The sequence below is a fragment of the Copadichromis virginalis genome, linkage group LG13, assembly GCF_057382275.1.
Source record: "Copadichromis virginalis isolate Kocher_CV1m ecotype Utaka linkage group LG13, C_Virginalis_male_GT1.1, whole genome shotgun sequence".
Lineage (NCBI taxonomy): Eukaryota > Metazoa > Chordata > Actinopteri > Cichliformes > Cichlidae > Copadichromis > Copadichromis virginalis.
The window spans coordinates 3,460,219-3,486,455 of NC_140630.1; the positions used below are offsets into that span (position 1 = coordinate 3,460,219).

A 26,237-nucleotide genomic window follows, 5' to 3' on the forward strand; every position below is an offset into this window, starting at 1 on the left:
CCGGAGTCCAGCGCGTGAGTCCACCCCGTACGCCGTGACAGAATCTCTCTGTCGGATCAACAAAGGTTAGTTTAAAAAGGCTTTCCAAATGAGAGGCGGAGCTAAACTTAAAGGGTCACTAGTTAACTCGGTGCTGATACTTGTGTTTGAGCAAAGACCTCTTAGTGATACCCGGTATCAGCTCCATATGAACCATATGTACACACACGCTGACCGTTCTTTAACCACAAGCTGAGATAGTGAAGCAGTCAAACCGCAGATTCAGACAAACACAGCCGCCAGCAGTAGAAAATCAACATTTATTCTACAGTTAGAGTTAGACAGGCAAAGAGGAGATATGGTCATACTTCATTTCTGATCCGAACAGCTCTTTTAGGCACAGGGACATACATTTAAAAATATCATATATTATAGCATATATTATTCTATGTAGCATAAAAGCTCTTTAACATAACAACGTAAGCACTTCATCATTGGCTGTACAAAAATACATTTAAATTTCTCTCTTTTTCTGCATATGGTTGGCGTGTGTATGTGTGTGTGTGTGCGTGTGTGTGTATGTGTAGTTTATTCTTGGAAATGCAGATGTTCTTAATGTCTTGCTTGCTTTGTATGGATGACTGTGTGTGTGTGTGTGTGTGTGTGTGTGTGTGTGTGTGTGTGTGTGTGTGTGTGTGTGGTCCTCTTCTTGCACTCGTGGTTCAGCCAAAGTCGATGCGTGGCCGGTACTCGAGTACCATGGGATATGTCTGAAGGAGACAGAAACAAGAGAAACTGTTTCAGAGAGACACGATCGATGGTTTGTTCTTTACACTGTAAACTTAAGCACACTTCAGAGGACGATGCACACTGCTGCTGCTGCTGAACGAACAGGAATCATCGGAGAAACGGCGCTGCGAGGAGCTGCTTTGTGCCGGTTCATCTAGTGAACGCACCTTTACAGAGCTTTGTAAAAGGTGCAGGAACAGCAGTCACAACAATAACACATACTTTCACACTTGTTACAGGAATTAAATAAGAGGTGGTTTGAAACGCACACATGCACACACACACACACACCGCCTCTGAATGTAATGCAGTTTCTATTAAACTGTCCCGGATCCACCTGGCTGTGCTCTGCAGCGATGGAGGAAGCCTGAAGCAGAAGAACATGGTTCAAATCCAGTGTGTACTTTTGTGTCTTTCATATCTGTCGCAGGAGCATCCATGGAATTTGTTCAGGTTTTAAAAACAACATCGGCGCTTTAGGAACAGCAGATTTTTCTGTGACTTAAAAAGTCAAAAATACAAAGTGACTGTTTTCAGCAAGGATGCAAACCTGCTTGGTCGAGGTGCCGAGCAAAGACGAAAAGAAAGAACATGATATCGTGAATCCTGCCCTCAGGTGCATCATGATGTTACAGGAGAACTCAAATATTCAAATATCTGCAAACTGATGAAAAAATACTGCCAGCTCGCAGAATTTGAAACTCCTAGGTGACTTCCTTCTCGGGTTATCACATTCACGAGATTTTCTGAAAACTTGACCTCTGACCCTGAGGTCGGCGTCACTGAGAGTATTTGTAGATGCACCAGTGGTATCAACTTGAAAATCAATTATCGCGCTCACAAAGTTGGGTCATCCCGCCTCCCGCCCCGAGCCTTTCAGGTCGAGGGGTAAAAATGATGAGCGTGCCCACCTGACAGGCGAACTTAAGACACTTTATATGAAAACTGTTGGCTCGTCCCAAAGACCCAGTTTTCATCGCCAGCAAAGATCCTCCAGAGAAATTGATGTGATGAAGAGAACTGATCGGCCCGTTAGAGGGAAAAAGTTGTCGTTCTGCAGCTCCTCAATACATCAACATTTTACTAGAACTCACAACACTGCAGCACCAGAGAGACAGGACTTCTATGCCACCGGCAAAATAAGCAGATTAGATCCAATAGGTTTTGTTCTCTATGTGCAAACGCATCAACGAGTAGCAATCTCTGCAGCTTTAATCCCAGCTGGCCTCAGGGAAGCTGACCTCTCAGCCTCTTTATGGGCTTCTGGTCCATGTGCTATCCCTCCATCACTGAGGTTAAATAAGAAAGTTGTCATTCCTGACAGATACATACATTCCTGCCTCTTTCAGATGATGTGAGCTACCCTTTTCATGAAACATTCAAAAAGGAAAAAGTGTTTGTGTCTGAGCAGCTGCAAAGCGAAGAGGGAGTCTCCTGATTCTGGAGTCTGTCTCCTATTTTTGGCAGCTCGAGGCTGCTGGTGCAGCAGAGTGCAGCTCCTGTCATCTCCCTCTGCATTTTGCTGTATCATGCCTCAAAAAAAAAATAAAAAAATAAAAAAGAACACTGAAGCCAATCTAACAGCTCTGTCAGTGTGCATCTGCATCTGCATCTCTGACACTCTTTCACTCAGCATTTCTGTCCCCATACAGTGCAATTACACTGCAGAAATACATACGCTGTGCTGAGTCTGCGAGGTTGTTCCAGCCCGGTCTCACAGCTAATCATGAAATCATCACAATATAAATCCATCAATCTACATGTTGATCGATAAATTGCTTTCAGACGGTTTCTCCAGTGAGAAGCTCCCACTTGATTTTCATACATTGTGCTTGAAGCTGATGGCATGTCTGAAGATTCCTAATATTTAACATATTTAACATAACATATTTACCAGAAAGCTGTAATAATTTCATGTTATCTTGTTGTAGATACTTGTGTCTGAATGCAACCAGAGTGAAAAACCAGACAATATCCAGGATCCACATCATGTGTGGATCAAAGATAAGACCTTGTTAACCCAAAGATGGATGCTTGAGACCGACACTGTTATTTATTCAGGACAAAGACTGTAAATGTAAAACTGGCACTCAGACCTGGGGTCAGTCAAAGCTGAGTTCCACCGTACCATCCTGAAGCGTGTGAAGGTCATTCAGTGGAAACACCTGCCCTGCTCATCAGATTTGCCCCCCTGAGACTGAAATTCTGCTCTCAGACACACTGGAGAAGCTATCACATCACAGATCACAAAGGTTCATTCTCAGAGCTGAACTTCCAGGAAACAAAGTGACAACTGCAGACCTTCAAATTAAGGTCAGCAAAACATTAGGCAATAATCATTTGCTTTGCTAAATATTATAATCTTATTGTAACCTGATTACTCACTGGCATAGACACCATGACAGAACTTAACTCTTTTCCATCAGGGATTTCCTAAACCAGCCCAACACCAACCTTAACTCTGACAGGACAAGCAGCGTCTCCACTGTCAGAGGCAGTGATCACCCTAAGCCAGGGGTGGCGAACTCCAGTCCTCGAGGGCCGGTGTCCTGAAACTTTCACACGTGTCCCTGCTGCAACACACCTGAATAAAATGAGTAGGTCATTACCGAGACTTGACTACATGCTGAGGTGGCAACCCCCAACGCTACTCAAGTAAATATAAGCAAATGTAAGTGTTTGGAAAAATGTACTTCTAAAAGTACTTTTATTGCACCATGTTGATTATCTCATGAGCTGCTGTAACATGAATCAAATGGCTGAACTGCCATTGAGCTACTTGCTAATGAGCTACTAATTGTATTCAGGTGTGTTGCAGCAGGTTTCAGGACTTCGAGGCCTGGAGTTTGAACCTGTACCTCAGGCCACGGGTGTCAAACATAAGGCCCAGGGCTGAAGACAAGCTGGCGAAGACTCCAACCTGCACCTCTGGATGGCTTCGGAAAATGTGAAAGATGACATAAATTTTGGACTTTTTACAGTATTTTTGCTTTCCTGCTAATACAGATCTTCCACATGGTCATTCTTACTACAACAGAGTAATAGATTTCTATTACTTTTTTATACATACACTACTTACAATTGAAGCCTAAAGAGTTATGCTGATAGATTTTACTACAGCAATATTTCTTTATCATGTAGAAAACCTGAGACATGCTGAGAAACTGTTCTTTTCCTTATATTCCAGTCCAACCCACATAAGATCAAAGTAGGCTGCATGTGGATGTAAAAGAAGTTTGGGCAATTAGGCAAAATAATCTTTAATAATCATTCTTTGTGGAAGATCTTTTATGGAGGAGGTGCAGTATGTAACAATAAGAACAGCAAGAAACAAAAGATAATTGTTTTATTGGGAGTATTTTGTTTTCATAATCTTTAAAATCATATTGATAATTGGAATCTGAATATTTGCCCAGTTGGAGCTGAAGTGGGAAACGACCCAGTTTCAATCTAGGATGGTTTTTGTTTTTTGGGTTCGTGAACTTCACGATTGCATCTAATGTGGCTTCAAATGGGATGAAACAAGTTTCTTTAAATAGTTTAGAAACTCTTTGATTTATAATGTGTCAGCCGACCACTCTGCAGACCTACATCCCAACATTAGGATCATGACACTCAAAGGAACTACACATGGTGAAACTCACATGTGCTGCCATCGAACTACAGTTGTTTCTGTGTTGCTCCTCACTGTACCACATGGACAGTGTATTAAATACTAAGTAATAATGCTGTGTCTATTTTTAGGACATTTTGGTCCGATGCCTTCTTGTAATTGAATATACCAGGAGATTTATTTCTGCACTACTGCCCAGTAGGGCACCTCTGCAGTTTTATTTTAGGTGTAAGAGACTTTTCCAAGAATAAATTAAGTTCTTATCTCTGCTGTTCCGGTACAGATGCCTCCTCTGATCCAAGGTCTAAGACATCACAGGTGCTAACCCTAATCCTATATTTTGGAGAAGGCCCAAGCTCACTCTTTTTTGTTAATAGCTTTTAATGTGTGTTTGTTAGAATGACTATTTTCTTTTCTCCAAGACTTTAGAGAACAATTTCATGAGAAAACAAGATGACATATCCTCTGATTGCTCAGAATCGGAGTTACGGTTAGTGCTGGGTCATCACCGTCACCTCAGAGGGTTAATATCGTCCCACAACAACACAAAGTTGAGGCAGTCAGATTTCTTTCTGCTGTAAACTTTCTTTAGAGTCCAAACGGTGGGGGCTGTGAATAAGCTCAGCTTTTTCTGGATGTGGAAAACATGCATGAAGATGTTTGAGGAATACGTTTTGAGTTTCACACTTGAGTTCCATCATTCGGCCCGAATGCTTCCCTGCTTCTGCACGCACGGTGCCAGCTCTCGAAATGTGCTTTAACAAGGTGAATTGATTGCAGGAGAGATGGAACGTCTGCGTTGCAGCTTTAGTCTGTGACTCTACCCGACCCCAGAAACACATTTTGCGTTTGCTATTTTAAAAAAACGGCAAACACTTTTCTAAATATCAGAGCCAAATTCCAGATCTGGAGCAGCTGTGTTTAGTCATCATGACTCAGAGACTGGACGTCTGTTGTTTGGACACTTTATGTGGACAGTTCTTCGCCATCACCATCTGCCTCTCCCCGTCTTCTACTGTTAAGACTTTGATCACATGACACAACACACTGATTTTTGATTCTTGGCCAATTGTACACCACAGATGAGTTTTGCATACTTTTAGGTGCAGTTTAACATATTTTTCCAACTTTAAGATTCTAAGATTGGTAAATATGCAAAGTGCTTTAGATTAGCATGGTGCTTTTCATGGATTTAAAATCCTTTAATAAAGCGCTCTAATTCCTTGTAGCGCGCTGTGGATAAAGATTAGCCGTTGATTAATAGTGTGTGACTTGGTGCCTTCATATAGTCCAATCTGACTCATTTAAACAGAAATGAACCAGAGTAAGCAGAGATTTTAGTGCTTAGCAACATAATTAAATACCATTCGTTAATAACAGACATCAGTGCGTGTACATTAAGAGTATTTTTCGTAAACGTTTTTCAGTCCTGTGTTAAAAGGCACAGGTCACCACGGTGGCAGTCAGAAAGCGGTTTCCTGACTTAATGACATCCCGGGAGGTTACAGATTGATTTTCCTTTGCTCCCGTGTGAGCGGATCCGTCCTGACCGGCCTCTAAATCGGAGGGAGAAAATGAAGCCGAGCTGCAGAGTTGTCAGAAGGATGAGACTGATGAATGGCTCGTATCTTTTTTTCTGTCCGACTTCTGCCTCCATTCCCGACTCTGGCGCTTTGTATCCATCTATCTCGCTCTCGCTGTCATCCCTCTCCTTAACCAGACAGGGTTCAAACAGGATTCAAAAATAATTTCTGGCTGTTTATCCTCATGACTCACCAGCGAGGGCATAAATAATTCTGACGGACAGACTTCTGTCTGTTGTTGTGGAGCATCGGGGCGGTGGGCGGAGGTGAGATAGAAAATGTGGCTCCTGATGTCATGTGAGAGGTTTTCCCTCAACATGTTTTCTTTTTACATTTGGCTTGAATGCTTTCAATTTCTGAGCGCTGACCTGGAGTCAGTGTGTATTCTGGGGATACTCCAAGTGTTTTATTTCACTGTGGAATATTTTGAGCTCCACGTCTAAATGTTTTCAAAGAGATTAAATAGTCTGATTAAACCACTGATTAAAGCTGAGCTAAAAAGGACAAAAAGTGATTTGATTTAAAAAAAAACATTTTAAGAAGGAAAAACGTTATTTGAACTAAACTACGATCAGTGACAACAACCTAACTGATAACTGACACGTAGCCTGGTTTTTCACAGTCCTTACTAGGATGGGATACTGCGACTGAGTCATCTGAGGCCCATGTTATGCTCTCCCTGGTCTGTTCCCTACAATATGTATTTATGGATGGTAAGTCTATGAGAATTTAAACTGTAGTGTCCTCTTCCTTTTTCCACAGTTGCTTTGCCTCTCGTTGCTCTGTTTGTGTGTTTGTTTTATCAATCTTTAAAGTATCTTGATGCACGCTCAATCATCCAGGTAAGTAAATCTCCAAAAGTTGATTCTGTTCATCTGGACGTAGCGTTTTGTGGGAGAAACGTTTCATCCAAGTGACTTCTTCAGTGTCAGCTGACTGCAGGTTTCCAACCTTAGAAACAGTACATTTGCATAATGACTGAAACCAGCCCGCTGAGGAAACAAAGGGCTGGGAGGTCAGTTCCTTAATCTTAATTATGCAAATTCTCATGACCATTGATCAACAACCACTGATCAATGGCCATGAGTCCCATTCACAGAGAGTTGGGGAATGGCTGCACAGCATTGTAAGATGGTGACAGATGTACCCTTAGGCCCCCTCCTCGATTCAGAGATGGTCTTCCCCTGGCATCATCTCATCATCACCGTGCCTTATATAAACTTTAACTCATTTCTCCATGTGCATGACTTCTGTCATGGACCAACCAGCCTGCCTCTTGTCTTCCAGTTCCTTCGGTCTCCCTGCTTTGGACTGGCTTTCCAGATCCATTAACTCTATCAAATCCACACTTGGTCCCACTGCATCTAGCACTTTTACTCAGGACTCATGGGACGGACGACATTCACTTAGCTCTTGCTGCTGAAACGTTGCGTGCAGGCGGACATTTTTAAAGGGTGACGACATTTTAACCAAGCGGTGATCTTTTTCTAATCCTTCCAAGTGATTTTACTGCCTAAACCTGAGTGGGTTTAGTAAGAAGGTGTGAAGGAAATAAAAAAAAGTTAATTGGAGACATAATTTACGCTGCTGGCAAAGTACTCGTGCCTCTACATCCAGACTGTATCACACCTTATGACACATAGACACAAATCAATAAATATGAAAGCAATAGAATGAAAAACGGTGTTCAGGTAAGTGAGGGAGAACTTCACGTCCATGAGCATGAACCTTTTCTTCTTTTGGCTGCTCCCTTTAGGTGCCTCATCAAGTATCGTGAGGATGAGTTATGAAACGAGTCCTGCCAAAGTACTCAAAACCACCTTTGTGGCAGTTCCTGTATCACCGAGGCCACATTTACTACACAGAGACTCACAGTGGAGACAGAGGGGAGACCACCAAGTGCTTTGTGATGACTGGTAAATAAGCACTGGAACAGGACTGACCGAAGAGATTAAGTATCCTCACTCTTATCTGTGGTTTCAAGATGTTTTCAGTAAAAGTTTACGTAACAGAAAAATCTTTTTTGTTCTACTTGCACTCTCCAAAGCAGCACTCTTTTAATGATTTGTTTAATTGTCCTAAATCCTGTAATAACCATGTGTTCATAATCTGTGCGGATAATTCGCCATATGGGAAAAAGGCCCAGATGGAAAAAGACGTGACCTGCAATTCTGACAATCTGTGCACAATAAAACAGTCTGTAACATTAGTAAAGAAGACGGATGTCCAATCAAGCTGGATTAATAGGTTCAAAAAAGCTGCGTTGCTGGAAAATAAAGCAGCAGAGACGCCATCTTCCTCAGGGTTGGCATGTGCTGAGTTTAGACTGGATCCGAATTCTGCTGGGACTCATTTAAAGTTGACTCAATGCAACTTTGGCCTGCGTAGCTTTCCGGTCACAGTGCGACACGATTATATAATGAGAAGGAAAAATAATTCTGTTTTCTTTTCCGTCCTCTCTGACTAGTCAGTGAAACAGATCCAAAAAAGACATTTTAGCTCAGCGGCAGGCGGACTTTGTAGAGGACATGATGACACTCAGCTGGAGCTGAAAAGCTACACGCTTAATAAGTTTGTCATTTCATACTGACTTCCTTCCTGCTGCCTTTCCTTCTCAGTTCCACCTGACCCGGTATCTGAAGCGTCTTGCTGTGCCAGCTGCCTGCACTCATTAGTTACCATCCAGAAATGGACGGGAGCTTTCAGAAGCAGTAGAAGTTCATGCAAATACTCACCCGTGCAAACAAATACACAGCCACTCATGCACAAGTCAGCACAATTACTGTAGATCAAAGGCAGACACACTGGCTCGCTGAACCGTCACAGGACTGATGACCCTGAAGCCCAAGGCTGAGAGTACAAGCACGTTTCAGAGTGACAAGTCCTGCTTTGTGTGTGTGTGTGTGTGTGTGTGTGTGTGTGTGTGTGTGTGTGTGTGTGTGTGTGTGTGTGTGTGTGTGTGTGTGTGTCAGTTAATGTACATCATGACATCGGCTTTTTTGGAAGCATTTTAAAGCATTCCTATTTTCAAACTAAATAGTCAAAAAAAATCAATAAAACAAAGGCCTTAAAATTTGATTTTTTACATTTCCTGTAACTTTGCTGAACATATTTATGTTAAGCCAGGTATAAAAATAAGATTTACTTTTGGAAATCACCATCTATTTCTGCTTCATGTTACTTAATACATGCACCTCTAACCATAACCTGTGGCAATAAGAATATACAGGACTGTGCAAAAGTTTCAGGCAAGTGTGAAAAATGCTGTAAACAAAGAAAGCTTTCAGAAATATAAGTGATTGTTTATTAACCCCAAATGTATTCTGCAGCAGGACAACGACCCCAAACACACAGCCAAAGTCATTAAGAACTATCTTCAGCGAGGAAGAAGAAGAACAAGACGTACAAGAAGTGATGGTACGGCCCCCACAGAGCCCTGATCTCAACATCATGGAGTGTGTCTGGGACTACATGAAGAGACAGAAGGATATGAAGAAGCCTACATCCACAGAAGATCTGTGCTTAGTGCTCTGAGATGTTTGGAACAACCTACAAGACGAGTTCCTTCAAAAACTGTGTGTGTGCCTAGAAGAAGGCAAAGGGTGGTCCCAGCAAGTATAGATTTGATTTAGATTTCTCGTTTGTTCTTTTACTGCATTTTGTTGATTGATGAAAATAAATGATTAACATGTTTTTCTCACTTGCCTAAAACTTTTGCACAGTATAAATTTTGTTTTTAATGAAATTCTTCTTCCACACATCAGAAACTTCTTTCCTTCATTTTTGTCTTTCTCCAAAACATCAGAGGTTTGGCCTCACAGAGCTAATCTGCCTTTTTCAGCAATATTCACCTGGGAACTATCGAAACCACAAATCAACTCTAATGCCTTTTAGTGGATCTAAACTGACACAAAGCTTTTCCTTTGACACTGCGCTGTTTACGTCTAATCAAATCAATCCAGCATTTATTAAATAAGTGAATTATGGCTTTTAGCCACATGTTAAATAAGCCAAATTTCAAAAAGCAGATAATGTTACCTGTGTTATCAACATTATACAAGTCGTGTTATTTTGCATATAAGAGCTGCATTTTGGTGAGCCCTAACCTTAGAGAGGTCTCTGACATCCTGGTGGTAAGAACGTGACCTAAAAACAACCCCACTGTCTCCTCTTGTAGATATAAAAAAGGCTGTGAAGAAGAAATATACCTTCTTATGCACAAAATAAATGTGGTGCACAGAATCTCTTTTATCATCAGTAATGCGTTTCCTGTTTTGACTGTCATTACTAAGCATCTGTTAAACATGCAGATATGACTGACTTCACTTTGCAAAGTGACCTTAACAAAAACCAAACAGGATGCAGAGTAACCCCGAGCCTCTAAGAGGAGATGGACGTGGTTCAAATTTAGCAAACAGAGATAAAGATGAAATGTCGAAATGTTACATGAGAGGCGAATCTTTTATTCAAACCGGGCGTCTCTTGAACATCAGTATTCTGTACCAACACCATAAATTTATGTTGCAAAAAGTCTCGAGTTTCCTTTTTCACAATCTGACACCTTCTCTGAACAGAAATGCTCCTTTGGAAAAGCATTTCACACTGAATATACAAGTCATTCAACCAGGACCGCATGCTTTCACTAAAGTGCATGAATGCATAAGATTCACAGACGCACGCGTGCACGCAAACATTTCCTGCAGCGATGCATCTACACACGAAGATGCAAACACTCACACATGAACAGGAAGTGAACGTGACAGCCTTACATTCTCTCCATGTAGCCTCCATCGGGTCATGTAGATGAACTCGAGAGTGTGATCTCTGCCCATGATCTCTCCGTTACACAGAACATCCAGCTGCAAACAAAAGAAGGAAAATACATAAGAAGGACGCTTTGACAAGTCCAAAACAAACACAAACAGCTTTTAACGAAGCGGTTACAGTCACAAAGTTTTGCCCAAGCTGCCTCCCAGACAGAGAAGGTGACAAACGAAAACAAAAGCTGAGCTCTCACTTCTACGAGAGATGAAAGGAGAGGGGAAGTTCACTGTGGTGGTGAGTGGGAGGCTTCTCTGAATATGTGAGTGTGTAAATGAGAGTGTGTGATACCACTTTTAGCTCGGCCTGCTCCAAATGTGGAAGCTAACAGTTTCTTAATCCTTTGCTAAAGCTGGCAGATGATAGCATAGCTTGCATGGAATATTAATGAGCATCTGGCTACGAACTGTTAACCTGGTCAGAGTTTGGCTTCATATTTGACCACATGCTGTTTCTCTGCCGTTTTAATGCAATCCACTAAATCTTCATTATGTTGAACTGAACTCTCCAGCATTTTGCACTTTATATGTAACACAGTACAGCTGTTGGTTAAACAATTCAGAGTTATGCTACCAAATACATGCATCATTTTCCTTTTTATACAATGGAATTTCAGCATGTTGCAACTTTAACTTTTGTGCCTGCACTGCATTTTTTAATGATATCCAACCGTATTTTTATACAGTACTGAATCACAACAACAGTCGCCTCAAGGCGCTTTTTATTTTAAGGTAGACCCTACAACAATACAGAGAAAACCTCAAAAATCAGGTGACCCCCTATGAGCAAGAGCTTTGGTGACAGTGGGAAGGAAAAACTCCCTTTTAACAGGAAGAAACCTCCAGCAGATCCTCGTCAGAGACAGTCAGCCTCTGACAGTCAGACTTCACACCCTGAATGTGTGACAACACCTGTACCGTCAGGTCCCACTAACTGTAGTAGAACTGTAGTAGTTCAGAACTAAAACAGATCTGTGATGTGGCTGGAAAGCACCGCATTTCAGCATTTCTTTGAATTACAGTGGGCTGAGAAGAAGACATCCATGACTCTATGCACCACAGATCCAAAGAGTGGACCCTAGTCTCTCAGAGGGAAGCCATTTTTGTGGTAACTCTTGTGTTTATGTGTACAAAGAAAAAATGAAAATGTGCGTGAAGACTGTTTGAGCAAAGTAATAATGTGAGGTACAGTTAGGACAGACATCTCCTAAAAGGTTCCCTTAGATAAAGAGGTCCCTACACTCTAGTCAGCCCTCCCAAAGTAGTGAAGAAAGTAACTTCATTACATTATGAAGTAAGTTTAATCCTGTAAATATTCAAAGTGGAGTGATTTTTGCAACTCTGGCCATAAAGAAAAAAAACCCCATGATTTCATTTATTTTTTTCCAGGAAGCCAAATTAAGCCTCTAAAAGTGTCAGTTTGCCACTGTAACGTTTCTTTGCTCTGTTTGAGATCTATGGTGAAAGCTCAGAAACTCAAGTGCAGGTGGTCAGAATGGGACTGAGCACTTGCAGGAGTGCTGAAGGTGCTCCAGAAGTGCACGGGGAGATGACCCTGAAGGGGAGACCAGTCAAACTCAAACTCAAGTATGATTTTTGCCTTTTATGGGCAGAGCTGCAGAGCTTTATGACCATCACTGCTCAACATCCAACAATCAAGCCCCACGAAGGTAATCCTACCGATCAACCGAAAACTTGAAAGATAACTCTGAGTTTGTGTGGTTAAGTAAAGAAAAACATGCCTTTGAATCATGACACACATATTTTAATGAATGAAAACAGGAGGACAGAGTGTGCTCCATACCTCGTAGGAACTCGGCAGCTTTAGTTTAAGACTGAGAAACTTCTTAATTGTTCCCACGGTGACTCTACTGGAGCAGCGGATGAACCTCTTCATCAAATCCTAATTGGATGAGAGAATAACTCTTACACACTGATTTAATGAGGCATAATTGCAGGTTTTTAAAGGAAAAGACATGAAAACACAATTACATCTTTACAGGGGATTATGCACCAAGCACCCGTGAAGTTTGGAAACATTACCAACACATACAGCAGCAAAGAAATGGAATACCCTTTTACATCATAGAGAGGACCAAAACAAGGTGATATTGTGTTTCAATGCCTGTACAAGTATTTAATATTTCTTAATTAAAGGTTATATGTAAAATAACACACACCGTGACCGTGCTCTCCCCCGACGGTCCTGTGTTGCGTAAGCAGTCCAGGCAGATTGCGATCTGTGGGTCACTCCTGTGATAGTCGTCATCGCCGGCACCGTCCGCCTCATTGCCTCCACCATCACCAGCGTCGCCTCCAGCATCGGGGACCCCGAACCGTGGACACCTCAGGTTTTCTACAGGCAGGTTAAGGATGTTAGTTGTGGATAAGCTGCATCGCTAAAACTCTGGGCCAGATGATCAACCACAATATTCAAGTCTAGCCTTTGATCGGTTTTCAACTGTTCCAGTTATTACTTGTTACATTCCCACATGGAAAAGATATATATAAAAAAGATAGATATAAATCTTAGTTTGTATCTGTCTTGTGTGAAACTTGTATGAAAAGCATACAAGAGTGAAAACAGATATAAGATCCATTGAAAAATTATATAAATGAAACTTGTATGTTTTGGATACTTCCTAAAACAATATATGAAAGTAATGAGAAAGGGGCCGCTTTCACGAGTAAATCATATAAGCCTTCTGTGATTCACTATATGAATAGGCCACATCTTATGCAAGTCTTTTATAAGTTTTTACTATTTCTTTTCCATATGGGTTGTTTCTCTTTAACTTGAACCTGATGCATTGGTGCATTGGTCAATGTCTGTAAACACGAGCTCTGTTTGCACTGAAAAATGTGGTGAAGGGGGGTACGAAGTCTGACAAGAAAATTCCCTGCTGATGTATCAAAACTTGATAAAAAATTCCCCCCTTCTTTACAGAGCTTCTTCTCTAATAATGAAAGCAAGCGTGCAGACATTCTGAGTAAGATGCAACAACCACAACTGGCTTCCTTCCTCCATGGCATGGTTTTTTTTCCTTTTTGCCAGTTTTAAAGAAAAGGTGTGAGAGGCACAGAGGCGACGCAGCCACCCGTCCCCCTACATGGCAAATTCTTTACACTGCATATGACAGTGTTCCTATTTCAGTCATCTCCACCCACTCTAATACACGAGGTGAGAAATCTGTGACACAGTGGAAATCTCCTGTAATTTAATGGAATTCTAATGTGTTTTATTTGAAATGACAGCGTAATTATATTTACCTACTAATACTTACAGGTAGGTACAGTTCAAAAAGGGGGTAAGAAGTCAGGTTTTTATAAATAAAAAAACAAAGAAATAATTATACTGTAAGTCAATTTTAGTCACGTGTGTAAGTAATTTGAAGTAATGTGTCATTTTACATAAAGCATGATTAATTTTAAGTACAGCGTAATTGTAAGTAGTGTGTCATTTTGTGTAAAAACAAACAAAATTTCCCAGTCTTACATCATAGGCACACTGTACTTTTCAATATTTATATTTAATGAAATAAATAAGTAAATAATTATTCTAGAGTGCCTACTTTATGTATTTGTATAACTGCATTCAAATTTATAATAAAATTAATTTAATTACAGGGGAATTACACCCCTGGCTGCGGGCTTATTATGAAGTGTTACTGTTACTATATAAAGGGTTTTGTTGGGTCCAGCTTACCTTGGCCATTTTCTTTGGGCTGGTTCTTCCTCCAGAACTCGAGCTCTTGCTGTTCCTCTTCTAATTGACAGGAAAAAACAAAAGTAGAATGAAGTATGAAGCAATCATAGAGACCAAATCCATCAGAAGAGGATGGGTGATTCTAACATCGCGGTTACTGAATTCTGTCTACGCTGTGTTAAGAGTCTGGGATCAAACAGCTACATTTCTCCTGTACTAAATTTAGACTTTTGTTTTTCATAAAACTGATTCACTGAAGCTCCTAGGAGGAGTTTAACTAAGCTTACAAAACTATTTTACTTGCACAATAAAAGCTTTTCATAGCAGACAGTTGGCCTTTAACAGCAGGAAAAGCGGGTGTAATTAATAACAATAACAATGGATTGGTTATTCCAGCCATTCCAGTGATACAAGGACCTCCTCCAAAAAACAATGCAGCCTCTTTTCTATGCATGCTTTGACATGTCAGAAGGACTGCTGTGAAAAAGGTCAATATGCTGTCTTGCCATAAGAGAAAATGAGCCACTTGCACCAATTTTAAAGCTGCTAGAGAGAAGAAAAGCTGGGAATGTATTTATTTTAAGTCTCTGCGTTTCTCCTGGACACATCAAACCGAGCCCTGCTGTGATGTGCTCATAACTGCTATAATTAAAGTTAGCTGTCAGCCTCAAAGGGCCATTTTATCACTCAATTGAAGCGTATTCTAACATCTCAAACACCCTTCATTAAGGACAATTTGCTATATTGGCTCTTCCCACACCGGGAGTTGAACCCAGGCCGCCTGGTACCAGACAGTGGTCACTGTTGTGTTATCACCAAAATTTACAGGCACCCTCATATTCATATCTCCTCAAAACAGCCTGGAAGTCTTCTTCTAATTCCCTTTTGACAGCCCATTTGTCGCCTCTTAATCTGACGTGACACCTTCACTTTTTACGCTGGCCAACAGACCAGTTTTGCTGCCTCTGGTTTAAATCCAGATCCAGCAGATCCAGATCTGCTTTGATGTCTGCTGAGCGTTCTGAACATTAGCCAGACAATGCACTCGGGCCACCAGGGTGAAGAGCAGGTAGCATAATTGGAGACACTGGTAAACTTCACTTGTGCTTACGTTGTATCGCTAATTCTCGATGCTCTTTGTGACCTCTGGGATTTTTTTATGTCGAGTAGAATTTCCAGGCATGATTTCCAGCTTACTAGCAACAGGGACAACAAAACTCCTATCTTCTTCCTGTCTTTGTTGCACATTTAAGACGTCAGTGGGCCTGGAGACTTCATACTCAGAATCTCTTAACACCTAGACGGTAGTTCACCATCCGGATAGAACAGCATTGTAACGTAAAGCTCATTATTATTTACTGTGAACAGCAATGCTGTGCTTGTACCATCACCATCTACATGACCGATAAAAACCAAAACCCTTGTCTGCTGTCCACAGTCTTCTCTCTGTAGACCATACGAGAGGATTCATAGGACGCTGACTTTTACACCATTTGGCCGAGAGGCCCGAAAGCTACAAAAATATATGACGTTTGTTCCATCGTTCTGCTGCCAGAGTGCTCTATCAGCTGAGGTGAAGTTATGGAGCAATAAAATTATAGTGCCATCACCACTTTAGTTAGACATGTTGACTTGGCTTCCCGTTGGCCTTGCCACAGAGAGAAGGCTGTACATCTTCATCTAGTTTTAAACGTTTGAGCTTCCACCTCTCTGGAAATAATGTGATGCTGACAAATGATTGGTTTGTCCACATGCGACTGGCCGTAAAAGTGAACCTTAGGTCAAAAATGTCCAACTTTACAGCAGAAATGAACATGTTTACAGACTAAAGAGAATGAGTATTAGAGAAAAATCAAACTGAAAGGGGACAAAAGTAAGCAAGATATGTCTAAAACAATGACAGCGATAATTGCTGCTGCAAATTAAATTCTGAAAAGTTACAGTTTTAGTCTTTTGGAAGCATTTCTGATGGTGTACTGTAACTCTTTCCTTTTTTAAACTGCTTTCAATCCACCAAGACGCAGCATCATGTTTGCTAGAGTGCATGCTGGAGGCAATTTGTGCATTTCATTAAAACTGGTTGCAAGCCTTAGTCTTCCAGTGATTTGTGTGATGGGAGTGCTGTAAATTCTTTTCCCGACCTCCCATGAATAGTCACATAATTTAACACCGACTGCAAACTGAGGCGACAGATTGATGAAACCATCTGGCAAACTCACTTTCTCTGAGTCCGGGTACCAGCTTGAAAATGATCTCCTCCAGGGTGTTGTCTAACCTGAGAATATGACAGTGAGAAGGAGGTGGAGGGGATGATGCATTGGGGGATAACAAGAAATTAAAGTAGGCAATAGAAGTTAAATGGTGGAGGTGAAGGGAGCGATCAGGTGAGGTCAAGCAGGAATAAAAGTTTCCAAAGGAGAGAATAGAAGAGAGAAAATCAGTAGCTCGGGCTGTTGAAATACACACAAAAGCAAAATGTAGAAAAGTACAATTGAATAATGGAAACACAACAAGAAGTTCAGAGAAGAATGAAACTCTTAAAACTGTCATTTACAAAACTTTGCAGCTCTTTCAAGATTAAATAAAAAGAAATACAAAGTGTCCAACATGCGAATGACAGGAAAAAAAAACAGATAAAGTGAGAGAAGAAAAACATGTTATGTAGCCAAAGTTACCTGAGCATCTCCAGTGGGTTGGTCTCATGGACCTGAATGCCACATTTAGGACAGTCATTGCTCTCCTCAAAGTGCTGCACAATACAGCTCTTACAGACTGCAAAAGAAATATATTCAAAATGAGCTTCTGCTCTAGGTTAAGGCAGGTAAACCCATCTTTTAAAAGGTCATTCAGAATAAAAGAGAGAGAGGCAGAGAAATGAGCTGTTCATCTGTGAAACCATCATTTTGCCTTGTCATTGAGGTTTTTTTGGGGCAGCATGTTGGCTTGCCTTGTTTCGAGCTGATATTTCAGCTTTCTAAGCCACTGACAATCACCAGGTTGTCACGATCTGCTGCACACTCTCAAACCGCCCAAACTAGTCTCATGTTGAAAAAGGGGAAGCCTCCAAATCTCTCTATGAAAAAACTGAAATCCTGCAGTTTGAACTTCAGACTTTGTCGGCGTTTTAGTGCCGACATCGGTTCCGATGCTTCACAGCTCATTTGCCTCATTCACCTTGCTCTACAATTTCACATCCACTTCAAATAGTCTGTCAAAGTAGAATTTTACTGGAACTATGGTAGCTGTAATTCTGGGTTTGAAAAACAGGAACAGCAGGAAGTGACACTGTGTTTGAAGCTTCTAGCTTTCTGTAGGAGTCTCTGCTCTAACACTTGCAGCTGGGTACATTTGCTCGCATCAGTGGTAACTTACTTATTAATTAAGTCTGACATGAGCATGACACCAAGGCGGATCAACAGTTTGAACATCTGTACTTTTCTTCATTTCACACCTGTCATACACAGTAGCTGTACTTTGACTGAGCCCTGCCCTGCTTCTTTACGGCTCTTTAAAGTTTGGTCAGGGTTACGTGTAACCTTAGATCGGTCTGGGTTTGGTCCCACTACCTCGATGGATTTTCACCCCTACTGTCACCTCTGTGTGTTGCTGCGTGTTATTTTGACTCACATGTGTGCAGGCACTCGGTGACTGTGGTCGGTTTAATCAGGTAACCTCGACACAGGTAGCAGGTGATGAAATGGTTAAAGTCTCTGACCAAGTGCTTCCTTCCCGTACCGGACATGTTTGGAGGGCTTTCCCTGTTTTTGCCAACAGTGAGACACCAAACAGAAGATGGAAAATATCCCCTTCTAGCTTTAGAAGGCTCAGACGTCCATTTACAACAGTGAGAAAAGGAAGACTTTTCCAGTTACAGACAAATACTGCCTGCTGCACTTCAGATGTTTGTAGATGAATTGTGTGTAAAATCCACCGTGTCCAGGGTAGTACCTACAAGGTACCTACACCATCCACAACTGATATGAGATACGAGATCCTACTGTGTAAAATCCTGCTCCATTCTTGAATTTTGCAGTCAGTCCTTGTTTAGGAATAACTCCCACTGATATTTTATTCCATCTTCCATGAACCATATTACTCCAAATGAACAGAAAATAAAAAAAGCTCGTCCAGATGATGTGATCCTGTTTCAGGCACAGAACTCCCAAAGAGCGGGCGTCACGTCTTCCTCCCTGACTTTGGTAAAGTGACCTTTTTAATCCATGGAGCTTCCCAGGTGAGCTACAGAGAGTTCAGAGTCTTCTGCATAATCAGATTGTTCACCATTGGTGGCGTCGCTGTGGTCTTTACTCTTGACGCGGACAGCGTAATGATCCTTTAAGTCATGATGAAGTAACCTAAAGAAAATCAAAAACAAAAATTAATGTTGGGGGGGAAATGTGTCGATGGATTTGAAAATAGTGCTGTGCAAAAGTTTTAGGCAACTTTTTTAAATCATGCAAATTCAATCTGCAGAAGGACAGCGAGCCCGATTATGCAGTCAGAATCATGAAAAAGGACCTTCAGAGACTTCAAGAACCAGCAGTCCTGCAACGGATGGGACAGTGGAGCTCTGATTAGAAACCGGATTGACTTTAGGAAAGCCTAAAAGAAGAAGAACAGTTTTAGTGCTGTAAACTTTTCCAGAAATCTCCACCCATATACATCGTAAGAGGAAAGAGCTTGATGGCTTTAACAGACATCTTCAAAAATTCTAAACAAAATAAAGATAATATTAAAATAACCCAAATTAAATACTTTCAAAGGACGAATCTTCACACAAGATACAACGCAATACCTAAAGCGGTTGAAATAAAAGCAGCTGGACTTCTTTTTGGTTTGTGAAGACGCTCTACCTCTCATCCAAGAGTCCTTCCATCTTCACAAACACAAGAGAAGCGATGCTGCCTTTATCTTCATTTCAAGCCCTCAAGACTAATAAAGACCAGGATGACTGAGAACCTGCACAAACACAATAAAACGATGTATGAAAGGAACTGAGCAACTTGCGAAAGCTAGTTGCTAGGCCTTAAATCAGCCTTCAGTTATTCTACACACAGTTCCTAACTGTGAATTTAACCAGTTGGTTTCTCACCCACCAAAGGGTTAGGGTTTGGTCTAACCTTACATCTTATCCTGTGTTTTGAAGAAATTCAAAAGGAAAAATAGATTTCCTTTTTTCTATTTGATGGTTATGTTCACTTGACATACAGTTCTACCACATTACTCCTCCAGTTAACCCTGTGCAAGTGGTTTTTGGCCCTTGAGGGTCTGTTTACACTTTTCTTTTGTTGGTTTCCTCTGTCTGCCTCATTTGGTGTCAGGGCTCTGTGTGCGGCAGGCGGAGGTGAGGATCCAAAAGCAGGACTCGTGAAGCCAAATGTCAACAGAAAACCACAGCTTTATTGCTGGCAAAGCACAAAACATGAACAGAACACCGACCACTGAGAACCGGCAACACACAGGTATGACCTGATGGTACAACACGACAGAGAGCACAGGAACACACAGGGCTTATATACACAGGGAGGTAATCAGGGAATGAGAAACAGGAGGGAGACACAGCTGGGAGAAATTGGACTAATGAGACAGGGGAGCAGTAGAACTGAACACACTCACATGAGACACAGACCTTCACAATAAAACAGGAAACAAGAACCCACTAAACAAAGACGCAGACAGAATATAACACATGCAACTCAAACAATACATGAAACAACAAATCCTTAAACATGGATAAACAGAAACAAGAAACTAATAATATCTATCATCATCATCACCACCACAAGCACTACAAGAGAATAAGAAAACAATCCATAATGCAAAAACACACCAAAATAACTGAAACACAGATTCATCATAAAACCCAACAAAGCACCAGAGAAACATAAAGAACAATCCATCATTGAAAAAAAAACCCAAACCATAACAACTCAAAATGCTGGGTCAAACTGACCCAGAACCGTGACATTTGGTATTTAGAATTTACAATGCTCAGTATCTATGACATATGACACAAATGACACCTGACATTTGAGAAGCAGCCATCATTTGTTTTCAGTTCCTTCTATAGAAAATGAGAAGTTTTTTTTAATCTGGTAGCTACGAAGTTCCCCATACAGTAAACTAACCCCACTTTATTAGGGCTGAGTGTTTAAGAGAAGCCTGTCGTGTGTTGACTGTTGACGAAATATGTGACTCAAAATGTGGTGAAAACAAAAACCTCACCAAAGGTGAATAATCTTAAATTGGTTTTATGGGACTAATAGCTTCACCTTACTTTTGTCCTTGTGAGTCATTTCTCATTGGTCTTCAACGAGATGCGAGTCAGAAAAACACGATTAAGTCACAGTTTCTGATAAGTTCATAAATCAGTATTATAACGCTTGGGTACATACAGATATCAGTACAAGCAGTAACTTAAGTATTCCCACACTTTAACCTTTATAACTACCTCTAACCATAAACCTTGAAATGTTTCTTCTTTCGTCTGTACTTTGCCATAATCCCCTGAGGTTTAAGTCATCACTGATGATGATCATAACCCTTTGTAATAAGAATAGTATGTAACGATTCTCAAGTTATTCTCAAAGCTTGACATTGATGGGACAAATAGGGTTAGGGCTCGGGTTGGGGGCTAGGGGTTGGGTACCACCTGAAAGCTAGCCTAATGATTAACTCTAACTCTGACCCCTCATCTTCTCTGCCCTAACCAGCTTTCGATGAGGCTCATGTGGTGCTGCTTTTCAAACACCCACAGAGCCTGGAGTGGAGCTCTTCTGCCTCATCTGGATCTTTAATCAATGTTTCCTGTTTTCTGTTGTTTCTCCCTTGCACAACACCATGTAAGCAGCCTCGAGTGACCTGCTGGCCTCTACATGGCTGTTTCTTTATTACAAACTATTTTAAGTCAGTAGACTGAAAGAGGGACAGTCAGCAATATCCAGTCATTTCCAAACCATGTCTACAGTTGAGGATAGGTTCACATCTGGCTCTTTTGATAGATTTTGTCCCAATTTGCATATCCAAATGAGAAAGCTTATGATAGTAGAACTGTTAGGCTAAAATGCAAGCATGGGACTTTACTAGAAAAGCACAAACTTCTAGTTCAGCTGCCATCTTGTATTTGCACACTTAATAATGAATGTGGTTATCATTAACTAACAGTGACGTGATCATTCACCCAGCAGGACAGCTCTGACCTACATGCATCCATTTCTACTGCACTACCCCAACTATGAATAGCTAACCTCTCCAACTTGCCCCCATTCCATCCCCATTTTGATGGATCTGGCTGAATTTTGGCTTGCCTGCTTCAAATATAGACACCGAGCTGCATATTAATCATGTGGTGTCACCACAAAACCCACTCTGAAGTTTCATGTTTACTGTGGATACCCCCTTTTGTAAACAACTGATGGGTGTCAGTGCTGTGATTACAGTAAATGGCTGGTAAATCTCTCTGGATGTGAAATTAATCAGCATTTTCATGTCAGATTCATTCCCTTCGTTAACCACACAACAGCCACACAACATTTAAACAAAAATTATCATACAAATTACTGCATGAACTGTTTGCTTTGTGTGGGGAGGCTGTAGATATTTACCATATCCAGCACTCTTGTTCTTTCTGTGATGTTTGCCAAAAATTCACCTGATACATAATAACTGTCAGAGTTCAAGCGATTTTTGGTGAGGATAATAATGTTCAGGTGATGATTTGAGTTCAGACATAACTCCACGAAGGGTGGGATGGGTTTGTGCCAATTTAGAGGTATTACAGGAGACATGTGGCATATGAATGTGGCTGGAAAGCAAATGCTGATCAGCCACATTATTAAAACCATTCACTGGTTTTAATAATGTTGTTGTTGTTGTTTTACAGTACAAGGTTGGACGTCAACACCAACAATCCAGCAGCACCTGCTTCGCCTCACCTGGACCACGAGCACCGCCCCACACTGCAAAAAGCTGCTCAAAGTGCAATGAGCTAACCTTGCACTGAAACACTCCCACTCAGTATCCAGTAGTCAATAGAGCACTCGTGAGAGTCCCACACCAGAACCCGCGTGTCCCAAAGAACTCCAGGTTGAGAGTCCTGACAGGTCAGAGCTGTTTGGCGGTACTAGTGGGACCTGCACAGGATTAAACAGCTGGTTTTAATATCGTGACTGACTGCTCTGTGGGGTGGCTGTAGCTCAGGTGGTAGAGCAGGTCACCTACTAACCGGAAGGTTGGTGGTTTGAGCCCAGTCTGCATGCCAAATATCCTGGGGCAAGATACTAACCCCATGTTGGTCTCCGATGCATCCATCAGTGCGTGACTGTTAGATAGGAAGCACTTAGAAACAGCATAGGGAAAAAAAAGTGCTTGTGCAAATGGGTGAATGTACAAGTTGTGTGAAGTGCTTGTTGTGCTCAGAGTAGAAAAGCGTGATATAAGAACCAGCCCATTTACCATCTGCAATTATTGGCATAACACAATTATGCCACATTTGTGTACAAGCATAGACGATATGGATGCAGCTTACTGACCAAGCTGACACCTGAGCCAATCTCACCTTTGGCTCAAAGACGGACGCAGTGAGCGTTTGAGCGCAAACTTTGGGCCCACCACCTGCACACACCCGGCTGTATCACACGATGTTACATGCGGGCTGTGCTGCAGGGTCAGAACTGCAAAGAGAAACAACTGGACGACGTTTAGGGAGACGGTGACTCCTCGTCATCCCGGGTGCACTTTACCCTCACGCCGCTTCCTTCAGTTTGGAACCCGGACACACGGCTCAGGTGCTGCGTGTACGTCAGGTGTGCGTGCAGTGCTGGACTGAGGGAGCCCACTCGCTGCACGGACAAAGTCCACGGAGGAAACAGCGTGTACTCCACTCCACGCTCATCAGCGCGTCTCGCTTTTTGCTAGAAAAATCTCAAATGCGCAGCTTAGAAATCCACCCGACGAGATTAGGAGCGCGCGCACGCGCACAGAGACGCGCGAGCGTTATTTATTCACACACACACACAGAATCTGCTTATCTCATCGTTACGGCGCGTCACGGTCTACGTCACATTTGTCAAAACAACATCAATGGACGACACGCGCACATTGCAGCGACACAGTGGGACGTGTGACGCACGCGCGAACGCTCGCGCTCGCGCGTCGCAGCTTCTGCTCGGCGATTGCACACCTACGGTGCGCGGATCGCAGCGACGATAAAAGTTGCGGAGATTCGTGTCACGGCCTTAAACGAGGAGCGCCAGGCATACATTTGCGTGAACATACCGCGATCCCCGCATGTGTGCGCGACGCACTTTGCGTTAGTGGGGAGGGAGGGAGCAGGGGGGAGCAGGGGAGAGAAGGGGGAGGGAGGGACAGCCAGTAGCGTCAAAGTTTGGCTGAAACGTAACGCGACCGACGGCGGCTGATGGATTCTCCGTCCGCGCACAAATAATGAGCAGCAATAAGACATTACTCACCTCCGCGCTCACTTTCCCGTCGTCCCCGGAGTTACGGATGCCGCTGCTGGACAGGAATGTCCACCGTGACGCTGTCCGGTCCTCCGGTACGGTCTGCTCCGTAAACTGGGTGAGCAGAGAAACACGGAACTGGTCGGCTCGGATCTGCCCCAGTCCGCCCAGCAGAGAGGCAGGCAGGCAGCAGAGAGCAGCGGTGGGCGGGGAACCACCAGGCGAGCAGGCAGGGCTCGGAAACTGAAAGCAGTTGTGTAACTGAGTGGCTATTGGCCCACAACACGCACATGCACACACCGAGCCGCGGTGTGTAGCGATCAACGCCGCTACTCACTTTGTTCAGTTGGCCAGACCCGAGCGAGCGATGTGACTGCAGAGTTTATGCGTTAGAGAAAGAAACGTCCTGAAATCAGATCAGACACGTGCAGGTGTGTGCTGCCACAGAAAAACTGTTTGCTTCTTAAGGCAGCATTTCTCACAACTTAATTATAAACACGAGTAAGTGACGAAATCCCAGTTATTAATTAACTCGGGTTATACCATAGACTGTATAAAACAGATGGCCATATTCCCCTGTCAGGTTTTTTTAATGCTCAACAGTTCTGGCATTTTGTGATAACTTGTAGTTTGGTGTGTTCGGGCTTCATCAGCACTCTGTTCTGGAAAGATAATAAGTTTGGGTAAATATACAGTCTCGTTGAAGAAGGAACAGCTGTCATCTGAATCAAGCAGGGAGACTAGACTACAGTCTCATGGTGTCTGTTTGACATGTTGAGGAGCAATCGTTGAAGTGTAAAGGACACACATAAAACACACACACATATACACAGTGACATTTTATGCCTTCTCCAGCATACTGTATATGTTATGGCCACAAGTTTGCATCATGGTGCTGATCCAGAATTCTATTATTAGTATTATTATAGTTTATTATTATTATTATTATTATTATAGTATTTTTTATTCCTAGTTCTATAATAAAAAAGTAATAAATATTAAATAATAGATTTATGATGATTCAGTTTGTTTGTTTATCCATTCACCGCTCAGTTCGTTCTCGCTCTGTCGTCAAGGGCAAGCACTGGTTAATGGTCATTATCACTGACCAGCATCTTCAAGTGGCCAAGAACCTGCTGGTGCAGGATGTGCACTACTTTGTGGCTCAGAGTTATGCATTAAAAGAAGGCTTTTCATGATGTACAAATCCCTGTTACTTACTTCGGTCAACGAAAATAATTATTTGCCGTCCAAAGAAAAAATATTTAAACAACCAAGACTGCCACAGGCTGTGTGTTGCATTTGCAATAGGCCAAGATTATTTATGGTTAGTTATATGGAAAGCAGCCGGCACATTAAGCAAAGCATTTTCAGTGTTGATGCAGCTCAACTCAACAGGTTTAGAGGAAATGTGGGTCTGATTCCAAATTGTAGATTGTGGCTTATTCCAAAGAAGGGCATATCACATGTCACATACTGTGCAATTTTCCCATTCCAAAGTGGAGCAAAATAAACATTTCAGCTATAGAAAAACCATATTGCACCAAACAAGTTCTAAATTATGGATAAGGCCCTTGACTTATCATGACTATGTTGTCCAGCTCTTCTGGGGAGATACCAAAGTTTCCCCAGTGTAAGCACAGAGATATAATTGGTCCATCATCCCCTCGGTGTTAATTAGACATCCTGGTCAGACGCCCCAACCACGTGAACTGGCATGTTTGGACTGGGAGGAGCAACACTAAAAGCTAGTCACCCTTTGGAGGAAGCTCACTTCTTGTATTTGTATTGTATGCATTTGTTTGTTTTGGCAAATCAACCAGTTAATCGAGAACATCTTCTTTCACCAGAACAGACCAGCACAGCGTCTGCAGAACTGCATAAATGAGCAGGATGTATAAAAAGTTTTCTTCGTCTTTGACAGCTACTGTTTAAATCAGATGCTAAAAATGCTCTGACGACAGTCTGAACAATAATGCAGGTGTAAGTGTGTGTTTCCCACAGGATTTGATTCTGTTTTGGCAGCAGTGGGTGTGGGAGGAGCAGGGCATTCCCATGCAGGTGTATCCAAGTGCATGGATACATGTTTCCGTTCTTTACACATGGAGAAACGGCCTGACCCATCCATTTTCTGTTGTAGTCCTGATAAACTTGCCTTCTGCAGGCTCCAGTTAGAGTGGCCCTCCAGCGTACTACTGATCTCTGGAGCATAAAAAAATACATTAAGCAGCTGCAGTCCAAGATGGTGCAATTGAATTCCATCCCAACACGGGAGGAGAATCTCCC

General features: G+C 42.1%; 1 protein-coding gene across 3 annotated transcripts; it reads right to left on the reverse strand.

The window, feature by feature from the left end:
- Positions 1-279: 279 nt before the first annotated feature.
- pcgf5b (polycomb group ring finger 5b) lies at positions 280-24,264 on the reverse strand. Of its 3 annotated transcripts, none has more exons than XM_085476958.1 (10): positions 23,961-24,264; positions 19,009-19,092; positions 18,118-18,845; positions 17,166-17,262; positions 16,710-16,765; positions 14,491-14,550; positions 12,965-13,140; positions 12,589-12,687; positions 10,734-10,823; positions 280-749 (listed from the first exon to the last, which is right to left on the reverse strand). In XM_085476958.1, the coding sequence occupies exons 3-10, from the start codon at positions 18,230-18,232 to the stop codon at positions 702-704; spliced, it is 741 nt and encodes a 246-aa protein (XP_085333084.1). In that variant the 5' UTR covers positions 18,233-18,845; positions 19,009-19,092; positions 23,961-24,264; the 3' UTR covers positions 280-701. The 3 variants fall into 3 exon arrangements, with proteins under 3 accessions (XP_085333084.1, XP_085333086.1, XP_085333085.1); XM_085476960.1 differs by lacking the exon at positions 23,961-24,264 and adding an exon at positions 23,048-23,915; XM_085476959.1 differs by lacking the exon at positions 19,009-19,092.
- Between the last annotated feature and the right edge of the window lie 1,973 nt (positions 24,265-26,237).